The following is a 25528-nucleotide window of genomic DNA, read 5'->3' as shown; positions in this document are numbered from 1 at the left end:
GTGGGGGGCACTGCTCCCTCCAGAGGGGACCCTTCCAGCCAGTGATTGGAAAGCCATCGCACAGCCTCCTTGGCCCACGTGAGCATCTGCCACCCTAAGGCAGCAGGAGATTTGCTACTTGCAGGGTGGGAGGGCTCTGGGCGCAGCCTGCCCCTGCACTGCTACTGTCTCCTGTTGTGGGTTAGCGCCTCGTTGTCCGGGAGCCAAGCACTGTGGGCACAGTGGTGACAACAACAGCTGCTCAGGACATGTCTGGAGGACTCCCCGTCCTCACACGTCCACCTTGTAGATGAGGAAACTGAGGCCCCGGGTGGTGAAGTCCTTGCCCGAGATCTGCCCATCTCAGTACCAATCTGCACCTGGACTTGGGCTGCATTTTTCAGATGCTCTTTGTGGAGAATCAGAGCTTGAGCAGAGGGTGGACCTGTACAACATCTGAAGGGGTAGCCTTTTCCTGGGCTGTAGGAGTGATGTTGTGGCCCTGGGCCGGCTGCCTGACCTCTGGGGGAGGGCCATCTCCTCTGAACACCGTGGGTATAGACATCAGTCTGCAGAGCCTGCAGCTGCACGCGGGCAGGGAGGGGTCCGCCGCGTCACCCACAATCCCCACAGGCTCCTCATGGGTGGTAGGGCCCCAGGCGAACACAGCAGTGGAGGCAGCCTCAGTCCTGGTGGGCAGTGCCCCTGTCTTTGCTGGCCAGCTCATCACCCTCACCCACCCTTGAGCGCAGGTGGGGGTCTTGAGCCCCATGTAGGGGGCCGGGGCCATCTCCTGGGCTCCCCCAAGGCTGCACAGCACTGTGGCCTCTGGGCCTGTTTCTCTGTGTCCTGCCCACGCTGTGCCCTGGCCCCTGTGAAGGCCTGTGGGGCTAAGGACATGAGGGTAGCAAACCGTCTGTCTCCCCACTTCCACCCCCACTGAGCACCTGGAGGCTGTGCTATGCTTGAGGGGGAGCCAGGGGACGTGTTGCAGCATGGTCCCCGTCTTCCCACAAGTTGAATTTGCCCAGGAGGGGCAGCGTGGGCTGTGGGGGCACCCCTGTAGCATGCGGCAGCCCATCTTCCCTCTGCCCCTGCTGAGTTTCTGGGCAGAGTTGTGGTCCACAGTGTGTGTGTGTGTGTGTGTGTGTGTGTGTGAGCGCGCACGTGCGCACCCTGTGGGGGTGGAGGGGTGGGTCCGCGTCCCAGGTACTTGTATGCGTGTGTGCACACACGGGCGTCTGTGTGGTGGGGCTGTGCCTGGGTACGTGTGTGAAGCCCCACGCGTGTCCATGTGCCCAGGACCTATCTGGGTCCAGGTAGTGAGTCAGGGAACCATGGGACCAGCGGGCTGGAAGCCGGGTCAGCAGGCCCCCTGTGAGCAGGGCTGCCTGGGACGAGAGGTGCTGAGAAGGGCACCTGTGTGCTGGCAGGTGGTAAGGCTCTGGGCGCCGTCCCATCACATTCTGTGCAGGTGGGCAGTGGTCGACTTCTGGAGAAAGGATGCTGGAGTCTAGCAACCACTCCCACCATGGGCACGGGGATCACTGTGAGCTGGGGGCAACCAGGGTGACAACAGTGGCACACAGTGACTGAGCAAGACACCTGCTGGGAGCCACCACCGACCTGGCCCTGACCCGTGTGGTTCACATGCAGTGTGTGGAGCCCCAGGAGGTGGGGGCTCAGTCAGCAGGTCTGCCGACGGGCAGACCCGGGTGTGGGCCTCTGCTGCTCGCCTAGGGCAGGGTTACAGCAGGTCTGGGCCGAGCCCACGCTGCCCAGGCCGTGTTGCCTGCTCCAGCTCCTCTGCCGAGAGCCCCTTCCTGCCCATCTTCGGTGACTGGCGTGCGTGCTGGCCCGAGGACATGTCCCCAGGTGCGGTCTTCACAGGGCCTCCAGGCAGCCAGGCCACCTCCCAGTCAGGTTTTCAACACCAGGGGTTGCGTAACAGCCGTGGCCTCCCTCCTCCAGCCTGGGCTGTTGCTAGGGAGGGTCTCTTAGCTCTCACACCTTGGGGCTTAGGCAGCAGTAGCCCCAGGGCAGGCCACGCCAGGCTGGAGTGGGGCTGCTGGCCGGCAGGGAGGCTCTGACCCGTGCTCCCTCCCTGACTCCCTGAGCAGTGCTGAGCACAGCTGTGTGCCTGGCCTCTGCCAGCTGCGGGCTTTGCTCCAGGCAAAGGAGGCAGACAGTAACTAGACGGGCCAGAGACTGAGAGGAGACAACTGGCAGGTTCTGGGGAGGGGCCGGGGCCAGGTGGGGCTTTCCGATTGAGATGTCTGGGGAAGGTCAGTGAGGCCATTGGCGGAGGGGCGGCTGGGTGGGGGCGGTGGGTGTCACTGAGGTCACCTGAGGCACTTTCTCTGTCGGGAGCTGGAATCTGAAACCTCCATTCAGTCAAGTGCTCTGGGAACTCGGGGCAGATGTGGTGTTTGGCTCCAGTTTGGAGTGGAGAACCTTCCAGTGCCCTGGTTTGCCCCAGTAGTTCTGGGAAGAAAACTCACCCGAGTTCCCCACATCATGCATCTCACCAGGACTCTGCTTGCACACGGAGGGAGGGCTGACTGGGCCCCTGAAGCCAGCCTGGCTGTTAGTACGCGCGTGTGGTAGGGGTGACGCAGGGGGCTGTGAGTGTGTCTACATGGGGAGGGACTGCCTGCCTCTACTTCTTCCCGGGAGCAGCCATTCGGGGTCGTCGCTGCCTTCTGGACTCTGCACAGGCCGCAGGCATGGAGTTGCACACACTGACCCGGCTACAGGTGCCTGTGGGCCCCAGACAAGGGAGGGTTCTCTGGTAAGAGCCTAGTGTCAGCAGGCGTGGCGGGGAGCATCCGTGTGAGGCACAGGCGCGGCCTTGTCAGGGGGCCGCCACCCACACACGTGATCTGCGTAGATGCTGAGAGTCATGGGAAGCGGGAACGATGGCAGTCAGAGTCTCCGCTTGCTTCATCCTCCTAGCAGCCCCTGCAGCAGGTGCTTGCTGTCCTCATCGTATAGCCGAGAAAACTAAGGCACGGGGGCTAAGTCACTTCTCAGGACTGCATGGTTGGCAAGTAGCAGAGCAGGACTGGAACCCAGAGCAGGTCTGGGGCGGGGGTCTTTGCTGCGCCTTTGAGGGGTTGCAGATTGGAGGCCACGCGACCTGAGAGCGGCAGGGCTCCTGCCCATCCAGCATGGGCTTCACCGCTCTAGTCTAGGGCCCGTGTGTGGCCGCTCTGCCTTTCCTGTCCTTGGAAGGGGCCTCACAGTTTCACACTGCGTCAAGAGTTGGCCCCATGGACCCTGATCCTTGCTGGGCTGGCAGGTTCCTAGTGGGACATCCAGACCAGCTCCCATGGGAGCCCCGGCCCACTGATCACCCCCAACCTGACATGTTGTGCCATGTGGGGTGCCTGGCAGCTGCTGCCCTCCCTGCAGATACACTCTCCAGCCTTGGGTTGTGGGGTGTTCATGCTCATGTGACCCCAAGACTCCTGCCTCTCAGGAAGAGCCAGAGTCCCCACAGGAACCCTTGGGAGCCAGCCATGACCTTGTCACTTACCTGACGTCACACATCACAGCTGTCCCTCTGACCCCAGCCCCACGTGCTGGTCTTCAGACCCTGGCAGGCCCCTGGCCAGTGCTTTTCCCACGTACTGCATGGCCTGCCCTCAGCCCCAGTGAGGATTTGTCAGACAGAAGCACGCCTAGACTTGTCTGCTGGGTAACACCAGGGGCCCCTGGCCCCTGAGATCACATCACTGCCTGGCCCAGATCCCCCAAGGGTCCCCTTTCTGTCATCTGTGGAAGAACTCGTGTTGCCCTGGAGACCTGGCGCAGCCCATCTCCTCACCTCAGGCCCCGCCCCTGGACCACCTGCCTCGGGCCTCTGCCCCTGGCTCTTGCCATCTCCCAGGCCCTCCCGGCCAGCTGAGGCGGCCAGTGAGGCTAGAGAGCGTCTCCTCCTCACACGTGGCCCCAGGTTGCCCTGTCCTGCTCTGGGCCTGTTTCCTCATCCAGAGGGTGACGAGATGCAAGTGCCTGCTGGGCGGCCTCACGTCCTCCCATCTCCTCTCTGAGGCCCTCCTCTGAGCTGTCCCTGTAGCTTGTTTCTCTTTGTCCCTCACCCCGGACAGAAGGCAGGCACAAGATGCTTCGGCGGTGGCTGCTCTGGCTCCTGGCCTGCCTAGGCTGCTCCCCCTCCCAAGGTGGGCCAGGCGGGCTGGCTGGCAGCAGCTGTGCAGGTTCGGGGGACGGAGGGGGAGCTCCCGGGGAGCGAGCCTGAGACCTGCTTGGGCACTTGTGGGCGAGCACGGGATGCACCGTCTGGGTGTGCAGGGGCTGGCGGTCGGAGCCTCCCCCGGTGTTATAGGCTAAGAGGGCCCTGGACAGAGACTGACTTCAGAACATAATTGTCAGGACAGTGGTTGTGAACATTAAGTCCCAGTTGAGTGTTGATCAGAGGGCAGCTCAGGCAGCCATGGGGCAGGTCTGTCTTCTTTCCAGGTGACTCTTCGCTGTCGCAACAGCACACAGCGGGGGCTCAGCGGACTTGTGAAGGAGTGGGTGTCTTCACAGGGCCCGGGAGGGGGCTTAACCCCAGGAGGGGCCTCCCCGCCTGCGGACTGGGGGCCCAGCGCTCAGGAAGCAGCCGCAGTGCTGACAGAGGCTGCAGGCATCCTGCTGGGGCTGCCCTGTGGCTGCCCGCCTGACTCCTGGGTCTTAGACCATCTGCCCTCCAGCCATGCTGGCCTCACCAGGTGTTGGGTGCCCAGAGCGCACTGTGGGCAGGGACTCAGGGACAGGGTACCGAGGACAAGTGCAGTGAGCCAACAGAGGACTGACCCAGAGGGGCCAGGATACAACAAGCAGGGTCCAGAAGCTTTTGGAGCGGCTGAGGTCAGTGAGGCCTTCAGGAGACCATCCTTGGAGGCAGTATAACACTTTAGCGGCCATGGTGGACTGTGCTGGGCCAGGGAATGAGGGACCTCTCAGGTGGGGATGCCTCGCCTGGGAGTCGGCAGACTGGCAGTGGGGTTGGGGAAAAGGTGGGGAGCAGTGCCTGTGTGGTGTGAGTATGAACTTAGGAGGGAGACGGGGCAGGGAGGACAGTCCTGTCCCAACAGTGTAGCTGGAGGGGGCAACTGCACCTGGGCCCCATACCAGGGTGGAGGCAGCCCAGCCAGCTTCCAGTGCAGCGTTTGACCCGAGAGAGGTCAGAGGCAGGTATCGGAGGTGCCCCAGGATGGGGGTTGGGCCAGGCAGAGGGACCTTCCACCCGCTCCATCCTGGCCTGCAGGACACTGTGGGCAGGGAAGGGCAAAGGCTGTCTGCTTGGAGGAAGGCACTGTTTGGGTGGTTCATGGGGCCTCCTTGGTTTCTCTGGGGCTTCCCCTGTTTTAGCACTGAAGCCCCACACCCCAGGAGCCCTCTCAGTCCCAGGCAGACAGGGAGACTTGGCCGCTTGAGGGTGGGGTCACCAGTTGCTGGTAGGCGGTGCAGAAGCCACTCTTTTTTGGCCAAGATGGAAGGGGAGGGGGTCCCTCTTGAGGAGAGACTCTGTGCTAAACCATGCGCTCCCCTGAACACAGGGAAGGACGTGTGGTCTGCCCCATGGTGCAAACCACGGCTGAGTAATCCAGGCAATGAGTGGGGAAGGTGGGGCAGGACTCTGGGTTGCGGGGAGGTTTGAGCCAAACTCGCAGGTGACGGGAAGTGAACCACGTGGCTGCCAGGGCAGAGGGCAGAGCAGAGCCGAGCCCCAGGTAGACGTGTTCTGAAGGGTGTCCAGGCCAGGGGGTGACAGCCTGCCAGGCGAGCTGTGAGGGAGGCTCTGAAAGTAGAAGGGGTGGGGCCGCACTCCGACTAGACGTGGGTAGGGTTCAGCCTGCACTCCTGGAGCCATGGAGAGCTGGTGCCTGAACCGCAGATCCCGGAGGGCTGCTGGGGCCCTCAGGTCCAGAAGCTTCTGAGACACAGGCCACCTCAGCTGCCCACAGCCTTCTGGCGCCTCATTGGGAGGGAGCTGTCACCCACCAGGACCTCCCTCCCATGCAGGGCTGGAGGTTGAGGGGCAGGTGGGGTCAAGGGCTGTGGTGAGGGCTCAGGTGGGTGGTCCCCTGGGACCAGGCTTTCCTCTCCTCCTGATGGGGCCAGTGACAGGGTTGCCCGTGTTTGGTGACAAGAGGTGGGCTCTGTGGGGCTGGGGCCCAGGTATCAGGAAGCAGGCCCCAGTGTGCTTCCTGGAGCAGAGGGGCTCCCACCTGGCTGGAGGGGTGTGGCCATGCCTTTGCCTACAGGGCCTGGAGGCCTGGAGGAGCCTGGTCCGTGTGGGGACAAGCAGCCTCAGCCCCCAGTGAGGGGAATCATTCCTAATCTGTGTTTGTCAGCTGTAATTACTTTTCTCTCTCCCCGGTCAGTTCATTGATGCAGTTAGAGACTTTATTGGTGCTGTAAGGTAATAATGTTTAGGAGAGCTGAAAGTAGTCATGTGAAATCACTACAGGAAAATCTAACCTGTGATTTCACACCAGCACGCACCCCGCCCCAGTGGTCCAGGGAGGGTTCAAGGGCTTGGCCACTGCCAGGGGTGCTGGGGGCTTCACTGTGGGGCGACTGCCTCAGGCTACCAGGGGTTGTGCACTGCTGTGCTTGGCAGTGCCTGCTCTGTAGGTTCCCTGCACGCGGGCATGGGCACATCTGCCCGTGTCTGTGTGCTCACAGGTGTGCACTGACCCAGGTGGGCTGCACAGGTAGGTCTGTGCGGGGGAGGGGGTTGGCCCAGGCTCTGCTGACTGAGGCCCTGCCCGGACCCCTCTTCAGGTCTCCTCACTTGGAGGCAGACACTCTGGTGACAGCAGGAGCTGGCCACCCCTGGGGGCTGGCTAGAGGGTCTGGGGTGCCAGTAGACATGACCCTAGACCCCAGACCCCAGACTGCTGGAGTGCCTCCCGGCTCACTCTGAATCATTGTAGCCTCGGCAGTGCCTTGGTTTCCCCATTTGTACAGTGGAACACTTGTATCACCCAAATTGGTGGGCTCACCTCCACACACCGCGGCCTCACTCCTCCCTGTGGGTCTCCCCATTGGCTCTCTGATCTGTAGCTCTGATTTCAACTTCTGGGCACAGCACTCCCTGGGGCCCTTGGTGTGGAGGTCGTTGTTGTGCTCAACATCACTGGGAGCCTCACCCCAGCCTGGGCGCAGCTGCAGCCCCAGTCTACAGATGAGGCAACTGAGGCTGGGCAGGGCCAGCACTCCCAGCACAGGCTCAGTGGGGGCAGAACTGTGGCACTGCGTGTGCCCGAGCGCAGGTGAGCCTCCAGAAAGGGCCCAGATACACCCTGCAGGAGTGGCATCATGGGCGGAGGGCAGCTCGTGCTCCCCAGCTGTGCGCTGTGGAACAGGTGCCTGCCCCTGTGACCGCGGGCCCGTGGGATAGACTCACAGGATCTGCGCCCTGAAGCCCAGGGACCTTGGGTCATTCTCAGGGCAGTGGCTCAGTGGGAGCCACTGCATCTGGACCCTGGTGAGCCCTGCTGTGGAGAGGTCCTGTTGAGATGGTGATTTTCCTTCCAGGAGAGGGAACTGGCAGGGCCATCAGCTTAGTTCATCCTCTCGAACCTTCAGGCAGGATGTGCACTGCAGGAGGCCTCTGCCCAGAAAAGCCGGGAGGAGAGAGCCTGTGGTCTCGCTGTCCCCTCGGTCTGCACAAGGCCCACGCCTGCTGCACACTGACTCACCCTTGGCCTGGCCAGCGCCGGCGGCTTTCCCGCTCCCCTCCTTCTAGGTGCAGGAGTTCCTTCCCTGGGCCCTACCTGCCACCGTGGGCTGTGGCCAGGATGGAGCTGGACTGAGTCCAGGCTGGGGAAGAGGCCCAGGCACTGAAGGTTCAAGGATTCTGACAGCCTAGTTGTTAAACACCAGAACGTTGGACACGGGCCTACAGAAAATATGATGAACTAGAACAATTTGTGGTTGACAAGTGCGTCCTTTTTGCCATGTGAACAGCACAGTGGCTGGATGTGTCTGGAGAGATAGCCTGGAGTTTTCCTGAGGCCTTCCTAGAACCTGTGGAGGGGCGGAGGTGGGTCCTGTGCGGCCCCCACCACAAAAGTCACCAGGCCTGCTTTGCTGCGCGTCTGCCGCTTTGTCGTCTTTGCTCACAGATGCTTGTAAGAAAGACAGATCCCAGCCCAGCCAGGTGTCCCCGTGTTTCATAGTCAGTAGTGGAATGGTAACACGTTCCGTATGTTTGCTCAGACTTCTAATCAGACACACCACAGACAGCCCTGTTCCCTTTCCAGGGCTCAGACATGAGAGCTCCAAGGTCATCCCCCAGGCTAGAAACGGTTTCTGTGACATTAGCCAGGTAGGTAAGAAGTGGCCTCGGACAGCCTAGGAAGGCCCTGAGTGGCTCCTTCACACAGAGTGAGTGGCTCCCCTGCAAAAGTGGGGCTAAGCCACAGTGACTTGGGAAGTGTGTGTCGCTGGGTCAGGTCACCCAGTGGCAGCACGCTTACTTTTTCCAGTAGGAAGTGGGAAGCTGGGGACAGCTAATTGGCCACCTTCTGTGGCAGTTGGAAGGTCAGAGAGGCCCAGGGGGCCTGTCAGGTCAGGGCTCTGGGGGCCTCACTGCTCCCGGGGGCCTGTGTGAGAACAGCCTGTGAGCAATGAGATCCTCGCAGGCTGGGTGACCAGGAATAGCGCTGGACATCTCGGGCCCTTGGACTCTGTCTCTGAGGGGGGACAGCACTTGTGTCAGGGGGACACCAGCAGTCAGTAGTTATTAAGTACCCTGCGTGTGGGGAGCCAGTTCCTGTCTTCACCAGTACTTTGTCGCTGGAGGGTCAGCATCCATTTTCTTCCCCAGGGAGGCCTGTGCCGTATCCTCGGCCAGCTGCTGACCGATGGAGCCTCCCTCTAGCATCCCTGTCCCTGGGAGATGGGCACCAGAGAGGGAGAGTGGAGCTCCTCGCCGCCTCAGGGACTTTGCACCAGCTGCTCCCAGTGGGAGGCTCCCCAGGCTCTGACCGAGAGTCCTCCCCACGCTCTCTGAAGTGGCTCCTTCCCTTCTGCTTCCTCCCTATGTTACCTTCCCGCCTGTTTGGGTGTTGTGACAACTTGCCTTTGGGGCAGGCTCCCTCCTGAGCTAGTTATAGCTACCTGGAGGCGAGCTGGCACACGGTTGGCGCTCGCTGCCAGTTAAAGGGAATGACCTGATGTCCGTGAACAGGGCAGGCGCTGGGAAGTCCTGGGGTCAGCGGGGGCTCCGTCGTCAGGGCACGGGGGGAGAGTGGTCCCCTCAGGCTGAGATGAACTGGTGCTCTGAGAGGTTCGGGGTTGGTAAGGGCATCTGACCAGGGCTCTAGGGGAGGCCACAGAAACGCAGATGACCTGGGGTGTCCCTCCGGTCTGATAGCTCACAGTGTCTATCCTGCGACTAGGAAGTTGCTCAGGCAGAAGACTGTGGAACTTTGGGCAGACCCACGTGTGTGGGCCAGGCAGGTCATCAATTGGGACCTGAGTTCCAGGCTGGTAGGGCCGCTTCCGATTGGGAGGGTTTCTGACCTCCTAGACTTTCCAGAACAAGCACCATGCTTGTGGCCTCATGGCTCAGCTGACTTTTAGGAGCCCCCAACCCTACTGGTACACCAACCCTTAGTGTGGGGTCAGAGGTCAAAGGCTGCTGTATGCCCCCTCTTGAGAGACTCTGGAGGGCCTGTCCCTCCTCAGATCCTGCAGTGAGCCCCGGATCTGTGTGACCATGGCTTTGGGCCCCTCCTTGGGCAGTCAGTCCGGGAGACAGGAGGAACCTCCTGCCGCCATGGGCAGCCATGAGCCTACCGTGCCCATGACTGCTCCCAGACCAGGCTGCTGGTCACACGTGGCGGGGCAGTCGTGGGAGCTTCCACACCTGGGGACACTTACTGAGGGTGTCACCGAGGGGCACTTCCTGTGGGACCATGGGGCTGTCACTGAGGGGCATTTCCTGTGCGGCCGTGAGGGTGGCACCTGGAATGTGGGGTAGCACCTGGGATATGTCACCACTGCCCTCATTAAGGCTGGCCTCCCCACCTCCTTGGGCAGATGCTTTCAGAATCTTGTGGGTTGCTTATTGGTGTTCCCTTACCTCTCTGTTCAGCAGCCCAGTGTGGCTGGGAGGGGTGCCACCTCACCCGCTCACCAGCAGAAAATACCAGGCCCTCTTGGGCTCTGGGCACGTTGGCGGGGCTGCAGATGGGCGTGGGTCCAGGACCACCTCTGCATAGTAGGAGCCGTGCAGGCGGTGCGAGTGAGCAGGCCCGGCTGCCCCCTGGGGCAGGGGAGACCACGCTCTGTTGTAGCACGTGCTTACTGAACACCCGCCGTGTCTCAGGCCCTTCTCGAGGCACTGGGTGCAGCCATGCAGGCAGGCACAGGTCCCTGTTCTAGGGACGAGAGCTGGCTGAGATGGGACCTGCTTTCCCAAGACAGGCTTCTGTGGCATCAGGATGCCCTGCTCCGTGGAGCTGGGCTGCTAAGTAAGCCCATGGGTGGGTCAGGACCAGAGGATGGGCGGCTGGAGCTGCACCATGTCTGCCTGTGGCCAGCTACTGTGGTGGTGGCCCTCCACCCAGGAATCCAAGGGGCACCCCCTAGGAAGAGCCTTCCCTCACTAAGGCTAGCACAGCTGCCAGTCTCAGCACCTGCTTCCTGCTGAGCTTGGGCGAGGCCTCACGCTGGGCCCAGATCAGGGCCCTCCATTACCGGCTGGGAAACTCACTCCCCCTCCCCAGACCCCCAGTCCTGACAGGCCCACACATATCTGACCCATCTGCCCCCTACCCGTCCGTCCATCTCCTTTCATCCTCCCTCAGATGGAGCCCCCCCAGGGTGGGAGGCTCCTTCCCAAGGTATGAGTGTCAGCTTGCGAGCCCACTCAGGGCAGGGTGGGGTGGGGGCCAGCACCTCCAGGTGGGTGCTGTCTCTGCCCAGGGCCCCACTCAGCACGACACAGTCTCACACGGTGTCCCTGGTGGGGTAACACGTGGAATCATGTGTCACTGCCGATTAACCAGCTTTGTCCTTTCTCACCCCACAGAAAGACATGGCCCTGAAGCCACATGAGCGGAAGGAGAAATGGGAACGTCGCCTCGTCAAGAAGCCCCGTGAGTCAGAAAACTGCCCATCTGCAGAGCCAAGTGAGAATGGGCGGCCCCTGGAGGCGGGCAGCCCTGAGCAGGACCTGGAGCCCACCTGCGACCCAGGGAAGAAAAAGGTCCCGCTGCAGCCTGCCAAGCAGGTGAGCCCTGGGCCCTGCCCCTGCTCAGAACCAAGGGCTCTGTGCCCCCCTTCCCCCGGGGTGGCCTCAGGACCACACCAGCACCTGGACACCACCCATCGGCATCTGGGCCTCCCTGGCAACGTGCTCCATCGTTGTCGGGTGTGGGGTATGGGGCACACGTGGACTGGGGCCTGGGGCAGCCGCCCGCTGGAAGTCCGGGTCCTGAGCAGAGGCAGGAGACCTGCCCCGGGTGGGTCACAGCCAGGGAGAGGCCAAACCGGGCCAGGAACCCAGGGGTTGGGGGTAGAGGTGCTCAGCTGAGGCGGGGCGGGAGGATGCACTTGCTGATAGGCTGGCCCCGTTTCCCCATTGCGTCTGTCAGGCTCCGCCGACTACAGGGTGTCCAGTGTGTCTGTAATGCGTGGGGACCAGGCTCATTGCTAAGTGCTCTCCATCTGCTAAACTTAAGTGAAATGCAGTGTGTCTGCGAGACAGGGAGGGAGTCACGTCACTTGTGGTTGGTGGTCCAGGTGCAAGGAGCAGCCCTGCCCCGGGGCCTTCCTCTGCAGCTGCTGGGAGCGAGCCCTCAGGGGGAGGGGCTGTCCTTGCTGGGATGGGGCTGGGAGACGGGTCAGGGGCTCTCTCCCCGAGTGCAGGGTTCTGTCCTAGGTGTCGGCTCAGCACTGCAGCTGCTCTCCTCTTCAGGGACTCACTGGTTTGCGCCTTCTTTTCAGAGAGGGGTTTTCTTGGTGTTTCACACTCCACTTTCAACTCCCTTGGGGATTGGAAGGCTGGTGAGGGGGCAGCATGTCTCAGGGACCTGGGCTGGATGGGGGGTCTGCAGGCACACCTGCCCAGGTGGACACGTGCTCTTTCTTCCATGCAGGTGTGCTCCCCAGAAGGGGGGCCGCTCCCAGCCAACCACTGGGACCAGAACAGCCCGGCCCAGCACCAGCAGCAGCTCCAGCCCAGCCAGCCCCAGGGGTCACTCCCAGCCCCGTGTCAGCGCTGCCAGCCCTGTCGGGCTCTCCCGGACCCTGGGCAGCCCTGCCAGCCCCAGCGGCCACTCTCGGGTCAGCGCAGCTGGCCCCAGCGGTCACTTCCAGGCCCAAGACGGCCCTGCCAGCCCCGGCGGTCACTTCTGGGCCCAGGTCAGCCATGCCGGCCCCAGCAGCTGCTTCCAGCCCCAGATCAGCACTGCCGGCCCCAGCGGTCACTCCTGGCTCAGCCCCACCAGCCACGTTGGGCACTCCTAGCCCCCAGGCAGCGCTGCCGGCGCCTGCGCTCCCTCCTGGCCCCGTGGCAGCGCTGCCGGCCCCTGCGGTCCATCCTGGCCCCCTGTCACCTCTGTCGGCCCCTGCGGTCTATCCTGGCCCCATGGCACCGCTGCCGGCCCCTGCGGTCCATCCTGGCCCCGTGCCACCTCTGTCGGTCCCTGCTGGCCCTCTGGCACCGCTGCTGGCCCACGCGGTCGTGGATGGCCCCACGTCTCCGCAGCCAGCCCAGCAGGGCATCCTCGGGACAGCGGTACCGGCCCCTTCGGTCACTGCTAGCCCAGTGCCAGCGGTGCCAGCCCCCACAGTCACTCCTCATGCTGCGTCCACGTCGCCGGCCCACCAGCTCACTCTCAGGCCAGTGCTGCTGCCCCCGGCGAGCATCCCTAGCCCTGGGCCAACCCCGAAGGTCCCTCCTGGGCCAGCCCAGCCGCCCTCGGCGGCCACTGCTGGGCCTCAGTCAGCCCCAGCAATTAGTTGAAGCCCCAGAGCAGCCCGGCCCCACCAAGTCTTCGCTGCTGGGCCCCGGACAGCCGTGCCAACAAAAGCGGCCACTCATGGACCCAGAACAGCCTCATCCACCCAAGCGGCCACTCCTGGGCCCAGAGCAGCCGTGCCGACGAAAGCGGCCACTTATGGGCCCGAAACAGCCCTGCCAGCCCCTGCGGTCACTTCTTGGCCCAAGCCAGCCCTGCAAGCCCCAGCCATTACTCCCCATACCCGAGCGCCCGTCACTCCTGGGCCGGCCAGCCCCACCCCGCAGGCCTCTCCTGGGGCCCCCAAGCCCGCCACGGCAGTCCCTGCTGGACCTGGTTCGGGCCCATCAGCCCCAGCTCTCACTCTTGGCCCTGGGCCAACCCTGCCGGCCCCTGAGGTCACGACGGACTCGATCCTCTACCCCTGCAGCGGCCCGCCAGGCCCCGTCTGTGAGCCCCGGAGCCTGACACCCATTTTTGCAGACCACCGCAGGTGTGGCTGTGCAGGGCGGGGCCGAGGCCCCTCACCCTGCCACCTGAGATGTGCTGTCAGACTGGCCGGAGGCCTTCTCCAAGCAGGCCGGGCTGTTGGCAGTTGGAAGCTGAGGCTCAGCAGAGGCAGGAGCCCCCTCCAGGGCTGCCACCAAGCTGAGGCCTGCCCACGCCAGGAAGAGAGGAGAGGACCCGCAGCGGCTTCCCACCTCCCCGCCACGGCGCCCCCGCCGTGCCCACTGCTTTGTGACGCGCATGCCCCGGGGAGAGGGGACACAGCCACCCCCTGAGGGCTCAGACTTGGGGGGGGGGCCCTCAGCATCTCTCTGTGCCTCTGAAGTGCCCACGTGTCCTTGTATATTGAAGTTCCCACGTACACCTATCCCAGCTGCGCTGAGTATGAGTTTGTGTGTGAACGTATGTGGCATGTGGTCTGGAGTGTGTGCGTGTACGTTGGAGGGGAGCCTTGCCCTCCTTGGGCCCTACTCGGTCTGGCCGGTGTGCATCCCCCACCAGCAGGACGTAGGCACAGCTGGAGCGGGGCCTCAGGTCCTGCTTACCTTCCCTCAGGCAGAGGGTGATGTGTGTACCCCTCCAGGGCCCTGTGATGGGGGAGGGGACGTGAGGGGCACTTAGGGCCATCTGTGGTTGAGTCTGAACTGCTGGTGACGAGGAGGGTCTCCCTCAGGACTCTGTCTCTACCCCAGGGGCTGAGCACTGAATTGGGGGGCAGACTCTCACGTCCCCCCCAGCTTTGGACCAAGAGAGCCTGCAGGGCCCGAGGCCACTCTCAGAATGTCCCCTTCCTACACCTTTCCCACTGCTGGCCCCCTAGGATGTCCCCTGTTGGGACACACCCCGCACTACAGGGCTTTCTCTGCCCCACCCACCTCACACCTGTGCTCAAGGTCACCCATCCCTCGCCCCAGGCCTCTGACTCAGGGCAGCCCCACACCAGTGCTCCTGGAGCCCCGGGCACATGGTGGGCAAGCAGCACCGGCCACAGGGGTCGCTCTGGCCAGGCTCCCAGTCAGCGCTTTGTGCGCCTAGTCTCGCGGAGCTATGACAGCCACCTCCGGTACCGGCCCGGTTCATGGAGGCCACAGAGGGGCCCCTCTGTTTCTGGATCCAGGCCTTCCTCCCTGGCCTCCCGGGGTTCTGACGAGCCAGACGTGGTGTCTGCCTCGTAGCCTGGCACCCAGAGCAGGGCCCCAAGGTCTCCCTCCCAGAAACGTGGGGCTTATTTTTCTGATTAAAGGAAATAAAAAGTGCTGTGCCATTATTTTTATAACAGCATCAGTGTTTGTAATTTAACAGACAAGCATGTGCCGTGCGGGAAATGGTTTATTCCGACAGGTGGTTCTCTGCACATCTATGCTTGCCTCTCGCTCATGACGTCCTGGCTGAGCCGCAGGAGAGCGGCCCAGGGAGGGGGACGTGCAGCCTGGACACAGCTCACTGCATTATGCGGCTTGGGGGGACTCCAGCGCGCCGTGATTGCCCTCCAGGCCACCCTGGCAGTCCCCTTGCTGGGCTGGCTCCTCCCATCCTGTTTCTCGGAGCCCTCGCTCGGGAAGGGGTTTTTTCCTAGATGCCCCTGAAGGTGCCTCTGAGGTCTTGTCATTGACCCCTCGAGTTCCCACTGTCCCCTTGTCACGCCCTGAGGATGGCGAGGCTTCAGGCGCCCCTCCTTCCCACTCCCCTGGAATCCTCCCCACCTGAGGGGCAGTGTGGGCCCCGTGCGTGCTCATGTCTGGGCTGGTCACAGGCGGGCCGGGACTGGACAGCGTAGCCACTGCCTTCCAAGGCCTTTCTGCACTGGGAGTGTTGGCTGCAGTGCTTGGTTGCCACTTAAGGGGGGAGACAGAGCTGTCGGGCACCAGCTCTAATGGCAGGAGAGAGCAGAGGCCACAGCCCCCTGGGCTGAGCGCACAGGGTGCCCGCAGCCAAGGTCTGGGGCCGCCCTACTTATCCATCCAAAAGGGCCGCACCCTGGGTGACCCCTAGGGTGAGTAGGGGTGGGGCCTGTTCCCTGCACAAGCACAATCACTTGCTGAGGAAGGAGCCTGGGTCCCTCTGAGCCCAGAGAAACCCACCAAGCCCTGTGCATGACTTCCACGCTCGCCATGGCTGGCCTCAGGTTCAAAGTGCCGGGACCCTGAGGGGTGGGCACTGCTGCGGGGCACCCGCTGGCCATGTCGGGGACTAGAGGACATGTGTCGTGCGTGTCCTGGGGGCTCGTGTTGCCGTAGGTCCTGTGTGGCCAGGTCTTCGTGTTTCTGAGAGCAACTGGAAACCTGGGTTTTTTTGTGGGGTCAGTGATTTTTGGAACATTGGTGGCTAATTCTAATTTGATGACTCACCTTGCCAGGCAGAGAACACAGGTATGTGGGCTCTGTGTGTCCCAGCGGCACAGGTTTGGGCCCTGATGACTGATCTGGCCCCGAGGCCAGGAGTGTGGGGTGTGGCCCACCCTGCCACAGAGAGAGTTGGGCAGCCCTGCCTGATGGGTGGAGGTCTGGAGGAGGCCCCACGCTGCCCCAGGGACCCCAAGGATGGAGACCGCAGCCTGGGCACAGTGCTCTCCTGGGGCTTCTCCTCCTCTGAGCCCTGCAGCCGCCTTCCCCTCTGCAGGCCAGGCTGTAGGCAGGGGGCTCGCACCTTCTGTAGAAGAGCCCCCACTAGGCCTGTGAAGAGCGAGGGCAGTGATTGTGGTCTGCTGTCGGGTGGAGGCGTAACCAGGTTGCTCCCTGCAGAAGCAACTGACAGGGCACGCTGTAGGTGCCTACTAAGGAGAGTCCCTTGGGATCCCCCCAGAGGGTGGCAGGGTGGCCCCAGGAGGGGAGGGGTGGGAGCACGGGTGACCCTGATGGGTCAGTGGGCTCCCAGTCCTTGAAGGGGGTCTGCACGCCCGACCAGCGTCCACCTGGCAGTTCCTTGGGGACGATCGCGTGTGGAGGTGCTCCCCGGTGAGTGCCTGGTCACTCCCGAAGGTTCTGCGCCTTCGTGTTGGTGACGCTGTGGTGGGGACTTGAATGGCGCTGGGCTGCGCCCTGCCTGGAGCGTCCCCCTGCCCCGTGGAGCCTGTTTTCTGGCAGATACAGAACGTGAGCCAGGGCCTCAGCACGTCAGAAGGGGCAGGCGTGCGTCGGTCTGCACTGGCGTTTGGCTGGGCAGAGAAGCTGGCCAGCCCTCCTCCCCAAGCCGGAGGCTGCACTGACTGCGAGACATCCCTAGCAGCTTGCCAAAGCAGGGTGGGGGATGCTGGCTGTAAGGAAGACAGTGTCCACGTCCAGCGACCCACCCTTGCCTGGAAGACTTGGCAAGAAACCTGTCCCAGGGCTGGGATTTGGGGGACCTGAGACTTCAGGGGCCACCACCCAAACCCCTGGGGGGATCCCAGTGGCCTTGTTAAAGGCAGGTTCTGACCCTGCAGGGAAGCTCAGAGCAGCGACCCTTATGGGAGCTACACCCAGAATCGTAAATGTTCCAGTAGCCACATTAAAAACATGAAAAGGAGACGAAAGTAACCCTAGTACATTTTGATCCATACACCGTAAGCTCTGTGCATCTGCAGATGCCGAGGGCTGACCGTGCTACGTCATTTTACATAAGAGACTTGAGCATCCCGCATCCGTGGGTTTTGGTATCTGCAGGGGGGTCCTGGAACCAATCCCCCACGGATACTGAGGGACAACCATATCCTAAATCCTATTGTTTCAGTACGTAGTCAGTATGAAAATTATCAATAGGATATTTGACTTTATTTTTGTCCCAAGTCTTGGAAAGGCAGCGAGTATCTTGCTCAGCCCTTCTCAGTTGAAACTGGCCTCAGACTGGTCCAGTGTGGCTCAGAGTGGGCAGGCTGGGGAGGGTCCAGGCAGAGGTGCCCTTTCTCGAGTTCCCTTTCTCCTCACACGTGCTGCCCTCATTGGTGTTCTCCTTCTCCGGCTCGGCCCGCCCTGTGGTTTGAACCCCGAACACGTGACGGCCCAGAGCCTCCCCTCTGGGCTGCAGGCCTGTGTATCCCGACGCTCCACTCAGATGCCACAGCGCCTCCCCGAGCGTGAACACGCCAGAACACATGAGCTCCACCCTTCCCCCCATCTCGGCGATGAGCCTTGCGTCTGCCCCGGTGATCAGACCAGAAGCAGGAGTCCCCTCCCACGCTCTCTCCGACCCAGGCCAGCCCTTTGCTTCCACCTCCTAAGTGTCCCTCTGAATAGGGTTTCGTTAGAAAATAATTCAAGGCAAATGAAAACAAAAATTCATCAGGATGTGCAGGGTGCGGCTAAAGCTGTGTTCGCAGTAAGACCGCCAGCTTCAGGGCTCGTGTTGGAAAAGGCTTTGGGTTCAAGATCCATGACCTTAAGAACCTGGAAAAAGAAGAGGCATCCCAAAGGAGAAAGGAGGGGACGCAGATGAAGGAAGTCGATGAACAGGAAAGCAAACAATCGGTGGGCGCAGGCAGAAGCGGTTTCCCGGAAAGCATCAACAGAACTGGGGAATCCCTGGTTAGAAAGCTCCCCCTCAAAGAACAGATCACCAGGGCTGGAGGCGAAAGAGGAGATACCATGGCAGGGGCCCCAACATTGAAGGATGGGACGGAGACAGTTTTACTCCAGTAATTGAACAACTCAGGTGAGATGAACACATTTTTTGAAGATTACAATTTACCAAAACTGACTTAAGATGAAACGGACGCTCTGAATAGTCCTGTGTCTGTTAAAGAAACTGTATTTGTCGTCTGGATGTCTGTGCCTCCTCATCACTGCCAGCCCACCACCGTCTTAGCAGCTGAGAGAAGGTGGCCTTATCCAGTGTTTGGGCACTGTCCCCGGGGGTAACGGAGCAACTCACTTAACCGGACCACACCCTGTTATGACCATTTTTCAGATGAGGATACTGAAGCGAAAAAGAAGAAGGAAAAACAAAGCAAAACAAAAAAAAAAAAATCCAAACGAAGAAGCATTTAAGTAACTTGCCCAAAACAAGCAGGAAAAGTGGCTGAGTCAGGATTCAAACCAGGACCGGCTCCAGAATCCGCGCCCTTGACCCTGACCTTTCCCTGGAATGCAGCAGCCGCAGCCTCAGCAACTACTGGCCGCCTCCTGTCTCCCTGCCCCTGCCCGTCTGCAGCAGCCAAGTTTCCTCTGAGGAGCCCATCTGAGCACACCCTTCCCTTGATATTCCTCCCTAAGGGCTTTTGGGGTTAGTGAGTGAAAGTCAGAACCACGCTGGTCCCGGGGAGCTGGCACAGCAGTCTGGCTCCTGGGGCTGTGATGGGTGCTCCCACCTCCCCCACTCTAGGCCTGGGTTGTAGCTTGGGGAGCAGCCACCTGGGGCTCCCCTGGGTGGCTCTGCAGTCCTCACCGGCGTGTGGGCCACACACACGGAGCCGGGGCCATGGCTTGGCCACTTGGTCGCCTCAAGCCAGTGACTGCTCCCTTCTGGGCCTGTATCCTCCTCAGTGGGGCTGTCCAGACCACACGCGTCTCAGGTTGTCGAGATGGGAAACTGAGCTGGCGTGCCCTGTCCCTGCTGGATGCGCGTAACACACACGGATTCGCTGCCTTTACTGCGATGACTGCTCTATCATTCATTATTGTGGGATGGTTTCTCCTGCCTCTGGGGCAAGACCTGGCCGGCGAGGCTCATCTTCGGCCTCTTTGGCAGGCTCACCTGGTCCCCTCGGGGTGGCCATCCTGGAAGGGCCTGTGGGCAGAGCCTTGGGCGCCTGTGCCTGGGGCCGTGGAGTCCCAGGGGGTGAAAGCGAGGCTGCCCGCAACCCCTGAGCACCCGCCCCCGGCACGGCCCTCCTGTGAACCGAGCATCGTGGGGGCCTTCCTGGCAGGCGCTGCTGGGAGGATGGTGGCGGAGGGTGGGTGCCCGGGGTGTCCCCACCCCCACCCCCGCCTGCTGCCAGGTCACAGCCTCAGTGGGAAGGGAGGGCTCGCCATCAGCATGTGCTTCTTTGGGCTTGGTGGTCAGTTCCTGTCTGGGCCCCGGGATGCCATGGTGACTGAGACGGGTGACAGCCCCTGCCTTCATGAAGCTTCGATTCCAGACAGGCATGAAACGAATCAGGGGATTTTGAGGTGACAGCAGGCCTGCCTGGGAATGGAAAGGAGGCGGCTTTAGAACAGGGGACTGGGGAGGCCTCTTCCAGCAGGTTACCAAAGCTGAGGCCCGAGTGAGCAGGAGACACCTGGCCAGTGCCCCCTAGGCGAGCATGGACATCTCTGTTCTGCAGGGGGACAGCTGGGGAGTTTTAATCAGCACAGTGACATGAGTTATGGTTTTAAAAACTCACCCTTGGGGGAGCTGGGCAGCTGTGGGATTGACTGGGAGACTGTTGCAGCTGGAGGGCAGGGCATGTGGCTTGAATCAAGTCGTTAGTCCTTTGGACAGATGGGGACAGCGATGAAGCCAGAGGACCTGCCCCTGCTCTGGAGGCACATGTACCAGAGCCCACTGACCACTGTGGGGCAAGACACGGCTGCCTCACCCCTGTCCATCCAGCAAGAGGGACCACACTCAGGCCCAGGCAGGGCGCCGCAGACACTCATGGGCACTTGGTCACATACAGCTTGTGTCCCCTGGGGCCTGCTGGCCATGCGTCTCCTGGGGCGGTGGCCTCAACTCAGCCAGCATCCCCTGTGAATCTGTTTAACACCTCCATTCCCCCATCTGTGCCTCATCTCCCACTCACCCATCTGTCCATCTGTCCATCCATCCGAGTCCCAGGGGAGGAATGTGGAGCAGTGCGGGGTGGCCAACCCCAGAGGGCAGCAAGCATGCTCCCTGGCACCGCTGGCTGTGGGAACATGCGGTCACCCCCTCGCACTGCTGGAGCCCCTCCTCCCTGTGCCAGGCCCAGCGCGCCATGTGAAGGGGACAAAGGACTGCTCCTTTGGGCATTCACAGCCTAATACAAGGAGATGGACAGCCAGCCAGTGACCCTGCCTCACTCTCAGAGTGACCCCTGGGGCCACAGGACCCTGAGGGGCCTTTCCCCAGCCTGGCTGACGGAGGCACAGAGGGAGAGTCGGGAGGAGTTCCAGGAAGAGGCAGGGCCCGCCCAGAGCCTGGGTAGGCATTAGCTAACCCAGAGTAGAGGGAGCACCAGGGTGTCCTTACAGCTGACACCCTGGTTCTGGCGCCTCGACCCCACTCGCAGCCCGGAGAGCCCCTCCCGCCTCCCTCCCGCGGGCACACGGCGGCTGCAGTACCACACTTCACCAGCAGGCGCTGCTGTCATTGGATGACGCAGTGTCCGAGTGACCTGGAGGTGGTGGGTGGCGTGCACACAGAGGAGAGGCTGCAGGCTTGTCGAGTGGGGAGCGGGGCCTGGCCTTCCCTGCACACTCCAGCATCTCATCCTTCCACCAGCCCCACTCACAGGTGTGTTTACATGGTCTGCGTGAAGTGTCCCCTCCCTGGGCCGGCCTTGCTCTGTGGCCCTGCCCTGAAGTCCACGCCTCCCCGAGGCAGCTCCTGCCCAGGTTCCCACAGAACTGGAGGCACAGCACAGACCTCTGCCAGACACAGGTGTGGGCACCGGACTTGGAGGGCGGGGGCGCACTGAACAGAATAAAGTGTATGACACCCTCACTGCTGTCACATGCTGGGGGTGGAGGGAGGTCACCCCGGGCTGGGTGCTGCTGGGTAGGGCAAGGGTGCAGGTTCAGTGGGGTTGGGAGGCCCCACTGAGCACCAGGGACCTGAGTGCCTCTTGATAGTGGAAAAAGCAAGCATGTGGGGGTCCGGCAGACAGCCAGGCCTGGGTTCACACAAGGGACTCCCCCAGCGGAGCTTGGGGTTTACAGCCCTGGGGCAGTGATGTACCAGGTGTGACGGAGGGGGCAGGGAGTGGGACGCCCAGGGAGAAGGTGGGCCCCCACCCCTGGCACAGCGTAGGCCTCAGACCCTGCACTGTGAGAGCTTCAGGTGGACAGGACAGGCCATCACCCCCAACTCAGCCACGTGAGGCACCTGCTCCAAGGGTTGATGCGAGGATTTGGGGCCCACAGAAGGCACTGGACGCTGGGATCGGCTGGAACGAGCAGGGAAGGCGGGGTGGGGGGAGGAGGCCGACGAGTTCTCATGAATGAACACAGCTCAGCCCCCTAGTCCAGCTAGCGGGGGCCCAGTCAGGGCCAATGGCTTGGCTTCGGCTGCTCACTCAGCAGGGGCCTCGACCTGGAGCGCCCAAGGAGGTCTCTGGGACCCGGATCCACCGTGATCCATCCCTGGGAAGGCCCAGGGGTTTTAGTGCCCTCCAGAGGGCACAGTTGTCAGGGGGGTCCCTGAGAGGAAAATGGGGTGCTGTGAAGAGCAGGGAGTGAAGAAGTGGCCAGGAGGAAGGTCTTCCCCTCAGGCCTGGGCTGCCACGTGGCCCCAGGTCAGGGAGGCCGGGTGTGCGCACACATGTGGGGGTGGGGGGTGGATGCAGGATGGGGCACCTGGGCCGTTGGGAGTCTGTGCTCAGTTTCTGCAGGGGCATCGTGGGGTTGGTGGTGGGGACGCTGGTTCCAACTCCCTTCCTGTCGGAATGGTAGCCTCGCTGTCTAGGGGCTGAGGAAGGGTCACTGGGGCTTGGCCGGTGCCTGCCCCTTGCCCCGCCCCCCAGAGCCTGCCCCCAACTGGTTTGAGGGAGTCTGAGGGTGTCCTCAGCCACATCCCCCTTCTCAGGCTTCCCCAGGGTCTGAGGCCAGGCCTGCAGGTGTGGGGGCCAAGTGGGCCTCTCTGGAGGCCACTGTGGTCCAGCCGTGGGTCAGAGGCACCTCCCAGCCCTGGAGGAGGAGAGGTGTGGGGCAGAGTCCAGAGCCCTCAACACCGTGTGTGCTCGTGTACGCTCCCGAGAGCTCCGTGGAATGACCGTTGTCTGGGAGTGAAGCCGTCTGTTGGGGTGTGAGCTCCTGCGGGGGCTGCCACGGACAGCTGTTCAGGCTGTGCACTGCGCAGCTCCAGGGCACTGTTCCCACTGTCTCCACTGGTGACATGTGCATCTGTGACGTGTAACAGTCGAGCGTGCCGGGGGTGGGGGTGCCTCTGCTCCGTCTGCGCGGAGGGGCTCTGGGGGTAGTCGGAGCCTGTGTGCACCTTCCAGTGGGGGTCTCTGCAGGGTGGTGAGCGCAGAGTGTTGGGCAGGTGACAAGAGCAGGTGGGCGCTGTGTCCAGATGTTAGGTGGGTGTGGGGTCATCGAGGGGCTCTGGGTGCCCCTTTGTGTCTGTGAAGGGATTGGGGCGGGTTCGGAGCCCCAGTGAGCTTGCTCGCTGCTGGAGAGAGGGGTGCCCCAAGGTGTCCCAGGCACAGGTGGTTTCCTGTCCCCCACAGCTTGGGGGGCAGCCTAGGTCCTGCCTCTTGGGCCCCTTCTCAGCTGTGCCTGGACAGGCCGCCCTCAGCCCCACACCCTGTGGGTCTGATCACCAAGTGGAACCACATGTTGCCTGTCTGCGGCCGAGAGCACTTGGCGGCCGGCCCAGGAGGCAGACACTTCCTCCTGGAATGTGCAGCAGAGCCCGGGCTGGGGGCCCTGCCAGAGAGGGGTCACAGGAGGGGGTTCTTCATGGGCCAGCTGCCATGGCCTCACTGTTACTGCTAGAAGGCCCAGGACCCCAGGTGCTCTTGGCATGCCAAGTTGAGGGCAGTGTCCCTAACGCTGCTGGTCTGACAGCAGCGCCCTAACCATGCTGGTCTAAGGGAAATGTCCTCTCCCCACCTTTCTGACGGCTGTGACCTGACCGTCCCAGGTCGAGGGCAGTGCCCTACTTTTCACACAACCACGAGTCTGAAGGCAGAGCCCTGGCCCCTCCAGTCTAAGGGTGTGTTTTTGGAAGAGCTGACTGTTGCGTGTTCAGGAATTTTGCAGGCCAGCTGTTAAACTATCGGTAGCTGAAAGCAGCCACAGTGTGAGTGTTTTCCGCGCAGAAACAGAAACCGCAGGTGCTGCTTGTGAGGGCTCTCCTCTCGCCCAGGGAGCCCCTTTGCCCCTACCCTCCCCGATGGCCTCATGGCCCACTTCCTCATCTTTCAGAGGGGTCACCGTGAGTGAGGCCCTCTTCTCTGCTGCTGTCCTTCCAAAGCACCTGTGGCCGTCTGCTGGCCGTGTGCTGGCCTCTTCTCTGTAGCTTCGGGAGGGCGGGCCCTTGGGTCTGTTTGTGTTCACTGCCCAGAACAGAGCCATCTCACAGGCACTCAGTAAGCATCGGGTGGGTGGGTGGATGGATGGATAGATGGTGGATGAACGGTAGATGGGTGGGCGGATAAATGGATGAATGGATGGGTGGGTGGATGGGCCATAAGGCCCAGGGGTGGGCATAGTCACAGGAGCCCCCAGCTGCCCTCCCAGGATAGTCCCAGGGACTCTAATCTTGTCTCTCCAGCCCCAGCTGGAAGTGGAGGCGTGCCATCCCTGGCTTTCTGGCATAGCTGGCCAGCAGCATTTCTAAGCAGGTAGGAAGCAAAGAGGGCACCAGGACAGCCAGACCCAAGCTTGGTGACCGGCCATCCCAGTGTGTCCAGGATTGGGGTGGTTCCCAGGGCACATGACTGTTTTACAGGATTTTCTGAGACATGGGACTTCCAGAGCTAAAACCAGCCACCTGAGGAAGGATGGCTGACCCCAGCCTGCCCCCTCCTGCAGGGCACCACCGAGGAGTCAGGATAAGGTATCCCCTCTGGGGACCAGCTCAGAGGAGACAACCCGTGTGAACGTATGAAGTGGAACGTGGCATCCTCCCTCCTCACATGTGGGTTGTTCTTCAGCCTCTGCTTCTCCTCCCCACCTTGCTGGTGTCCTTGTGCAGTGAGCAACCTGCACAGCTGTACGCAGCAGCCCTGCACCAGGCCTTTCCAGTCCTTGTAGTATCTCTGGGTCCAGCCACCTTCTTCTGCAGCAGGGACCCTGCCCTGAGCTCAACCCAGAATACTGTCCCCCAGCAGTGAGAGCATCCCTGACAAGCTTCTGGGTGCCGCTGATGCTGCTGGTCCAGGGACCCCACTTTGAAAACCACTGGATGGGGACATTTGTTTTCTCGCAGAGACTCCCCTCAGCAAGGCCAGGAAGGTCCCCTGGGCTGGGGTCGTCCCTCCTTTTGGTGAGGCCTATCATGGGGTTCAGAGGCAAGAAAGGCCCATTCCCACGGGGCAGTTAGAGCCCAGCTGGTGACAACAGGGACACCTGGGGGCTTCTCAGTGCTGGTCCTGGGCTCAGGCTCACAGGCAGAACCTGTCTCTCACCCCCATAGTGCCTGTGAAGGCTGAAGGCATCCCCATTTCTCAGATGAGGAAGCTCAGGCTTGAGGACGGTCGGACGAGGCAGCACTAGTTCAGGGTCTCCGCGTTCACCGTTTGGCTGAGCAGGGTGGAGCCAGTAAGGCTGAGGTCCCACAGGCTCGTGATGGGGGTGGGGGCAGGGGGTCCTGCCTGGGGGAGGCCTGGGACTCTGCCCTGGGCCTGCCACGGGGAGGGAGGGTGGTACCAAGGCCAGGGCTTCCCGCAGGTGTGGCTAGTCCAGCTTCCCGAGGGGGTTTGCTCTCGCCTGAGCCCTGGCACCCTGCGCCCCAGGTTGACACTGGTTCTGTGTTTTGTCATTACGCTCTGCCCTCTACACAACGCAGGGATCAGTGGCTTGGCAGGGGTTGCACCCCACTTCAGGACCTAGGGCCGCCCTAGGGGCAGGGGCTCTGAGGCGCTGCCTTGAGAGGGGCTTCTGGCTTAGCCCACCATGGGGTCTGCAGGAGGAAGGGCTCAGGCCATGAGACGGTTTCGCGGGGACCCGAGAGTCTTCCAGAGCGTAGCTGGCACACCTTGCTCACTGGTCCTGGCCTTTCGCCCCAGCTGGGGTCTCCAGGGCTGAAGGACGCTTAATGACAAAATGGCTGGGTGTGGAGGACTGGGCCTCACTGACCCTGTTATGGGGCAGATTCTCAGCATTCCAGAGCTCTGAGAGTGTGTGCACTGGGCTGGGAGGCCTGGTGCGTAAAGAGGAGGGAACATCCCACGGTGTCCCCCACGCTGTCCCATGGGGACATTGGCAGCACCTGCGGCAGGAGTCATG

General features: G+C 62.2%; 1 protein-coding gene across 15 annotated transcripts in view; it reads left to right on the top strand.

The window, feature by feature from the left end:
• FBRSL1 (fibrosin like 1) overlaps nucleotides 1–25528 on the top strand; it is an 81284-nt gene that overhangs the window by 4933 nt on the left and 50823 nt on the right. For 11 of the 15 annotated variants that reach the window (XM_074356542.1, XM_074356541.1, XM_074356544.1 and 8 more), the window contains exon 2: nucleotides 11039–11239. In XM_074356542.1, the coding sequence (XP_074212643.1) occupies nucleotides 11039–11239 (201 nt within the window). Of the gene's footprint in view, nucleotides 1–11038; nucleotides 11240–12107; nucleotides 14757–25528 lie in introns of those variants that run through there. The other 4 variants (XM_074356548.1, XM_074356547.1, XM_074356545.1 and 1 more) reach the window with 2 other exon arrangements.

This window comes from Camelus bactrianus, chromosome 32 (assembly GCF_048773025.1).
Source record: "Camelus bactrianus isolate YW-2024 breed Bactrian camel chromosome 32, ASM4877302v1, whole genome shotgun sequence".
NCBI classification, from domain to species: domain Eukaryota; kingdom Metazoa; phylum Chordata; class Mammalia; order Artiodactyla; family Camelidae; genus Camelus; species Camelus bactrianus.
This window is presented reverse-complemented; position numbering and strand designations above follow the sequence as displayed.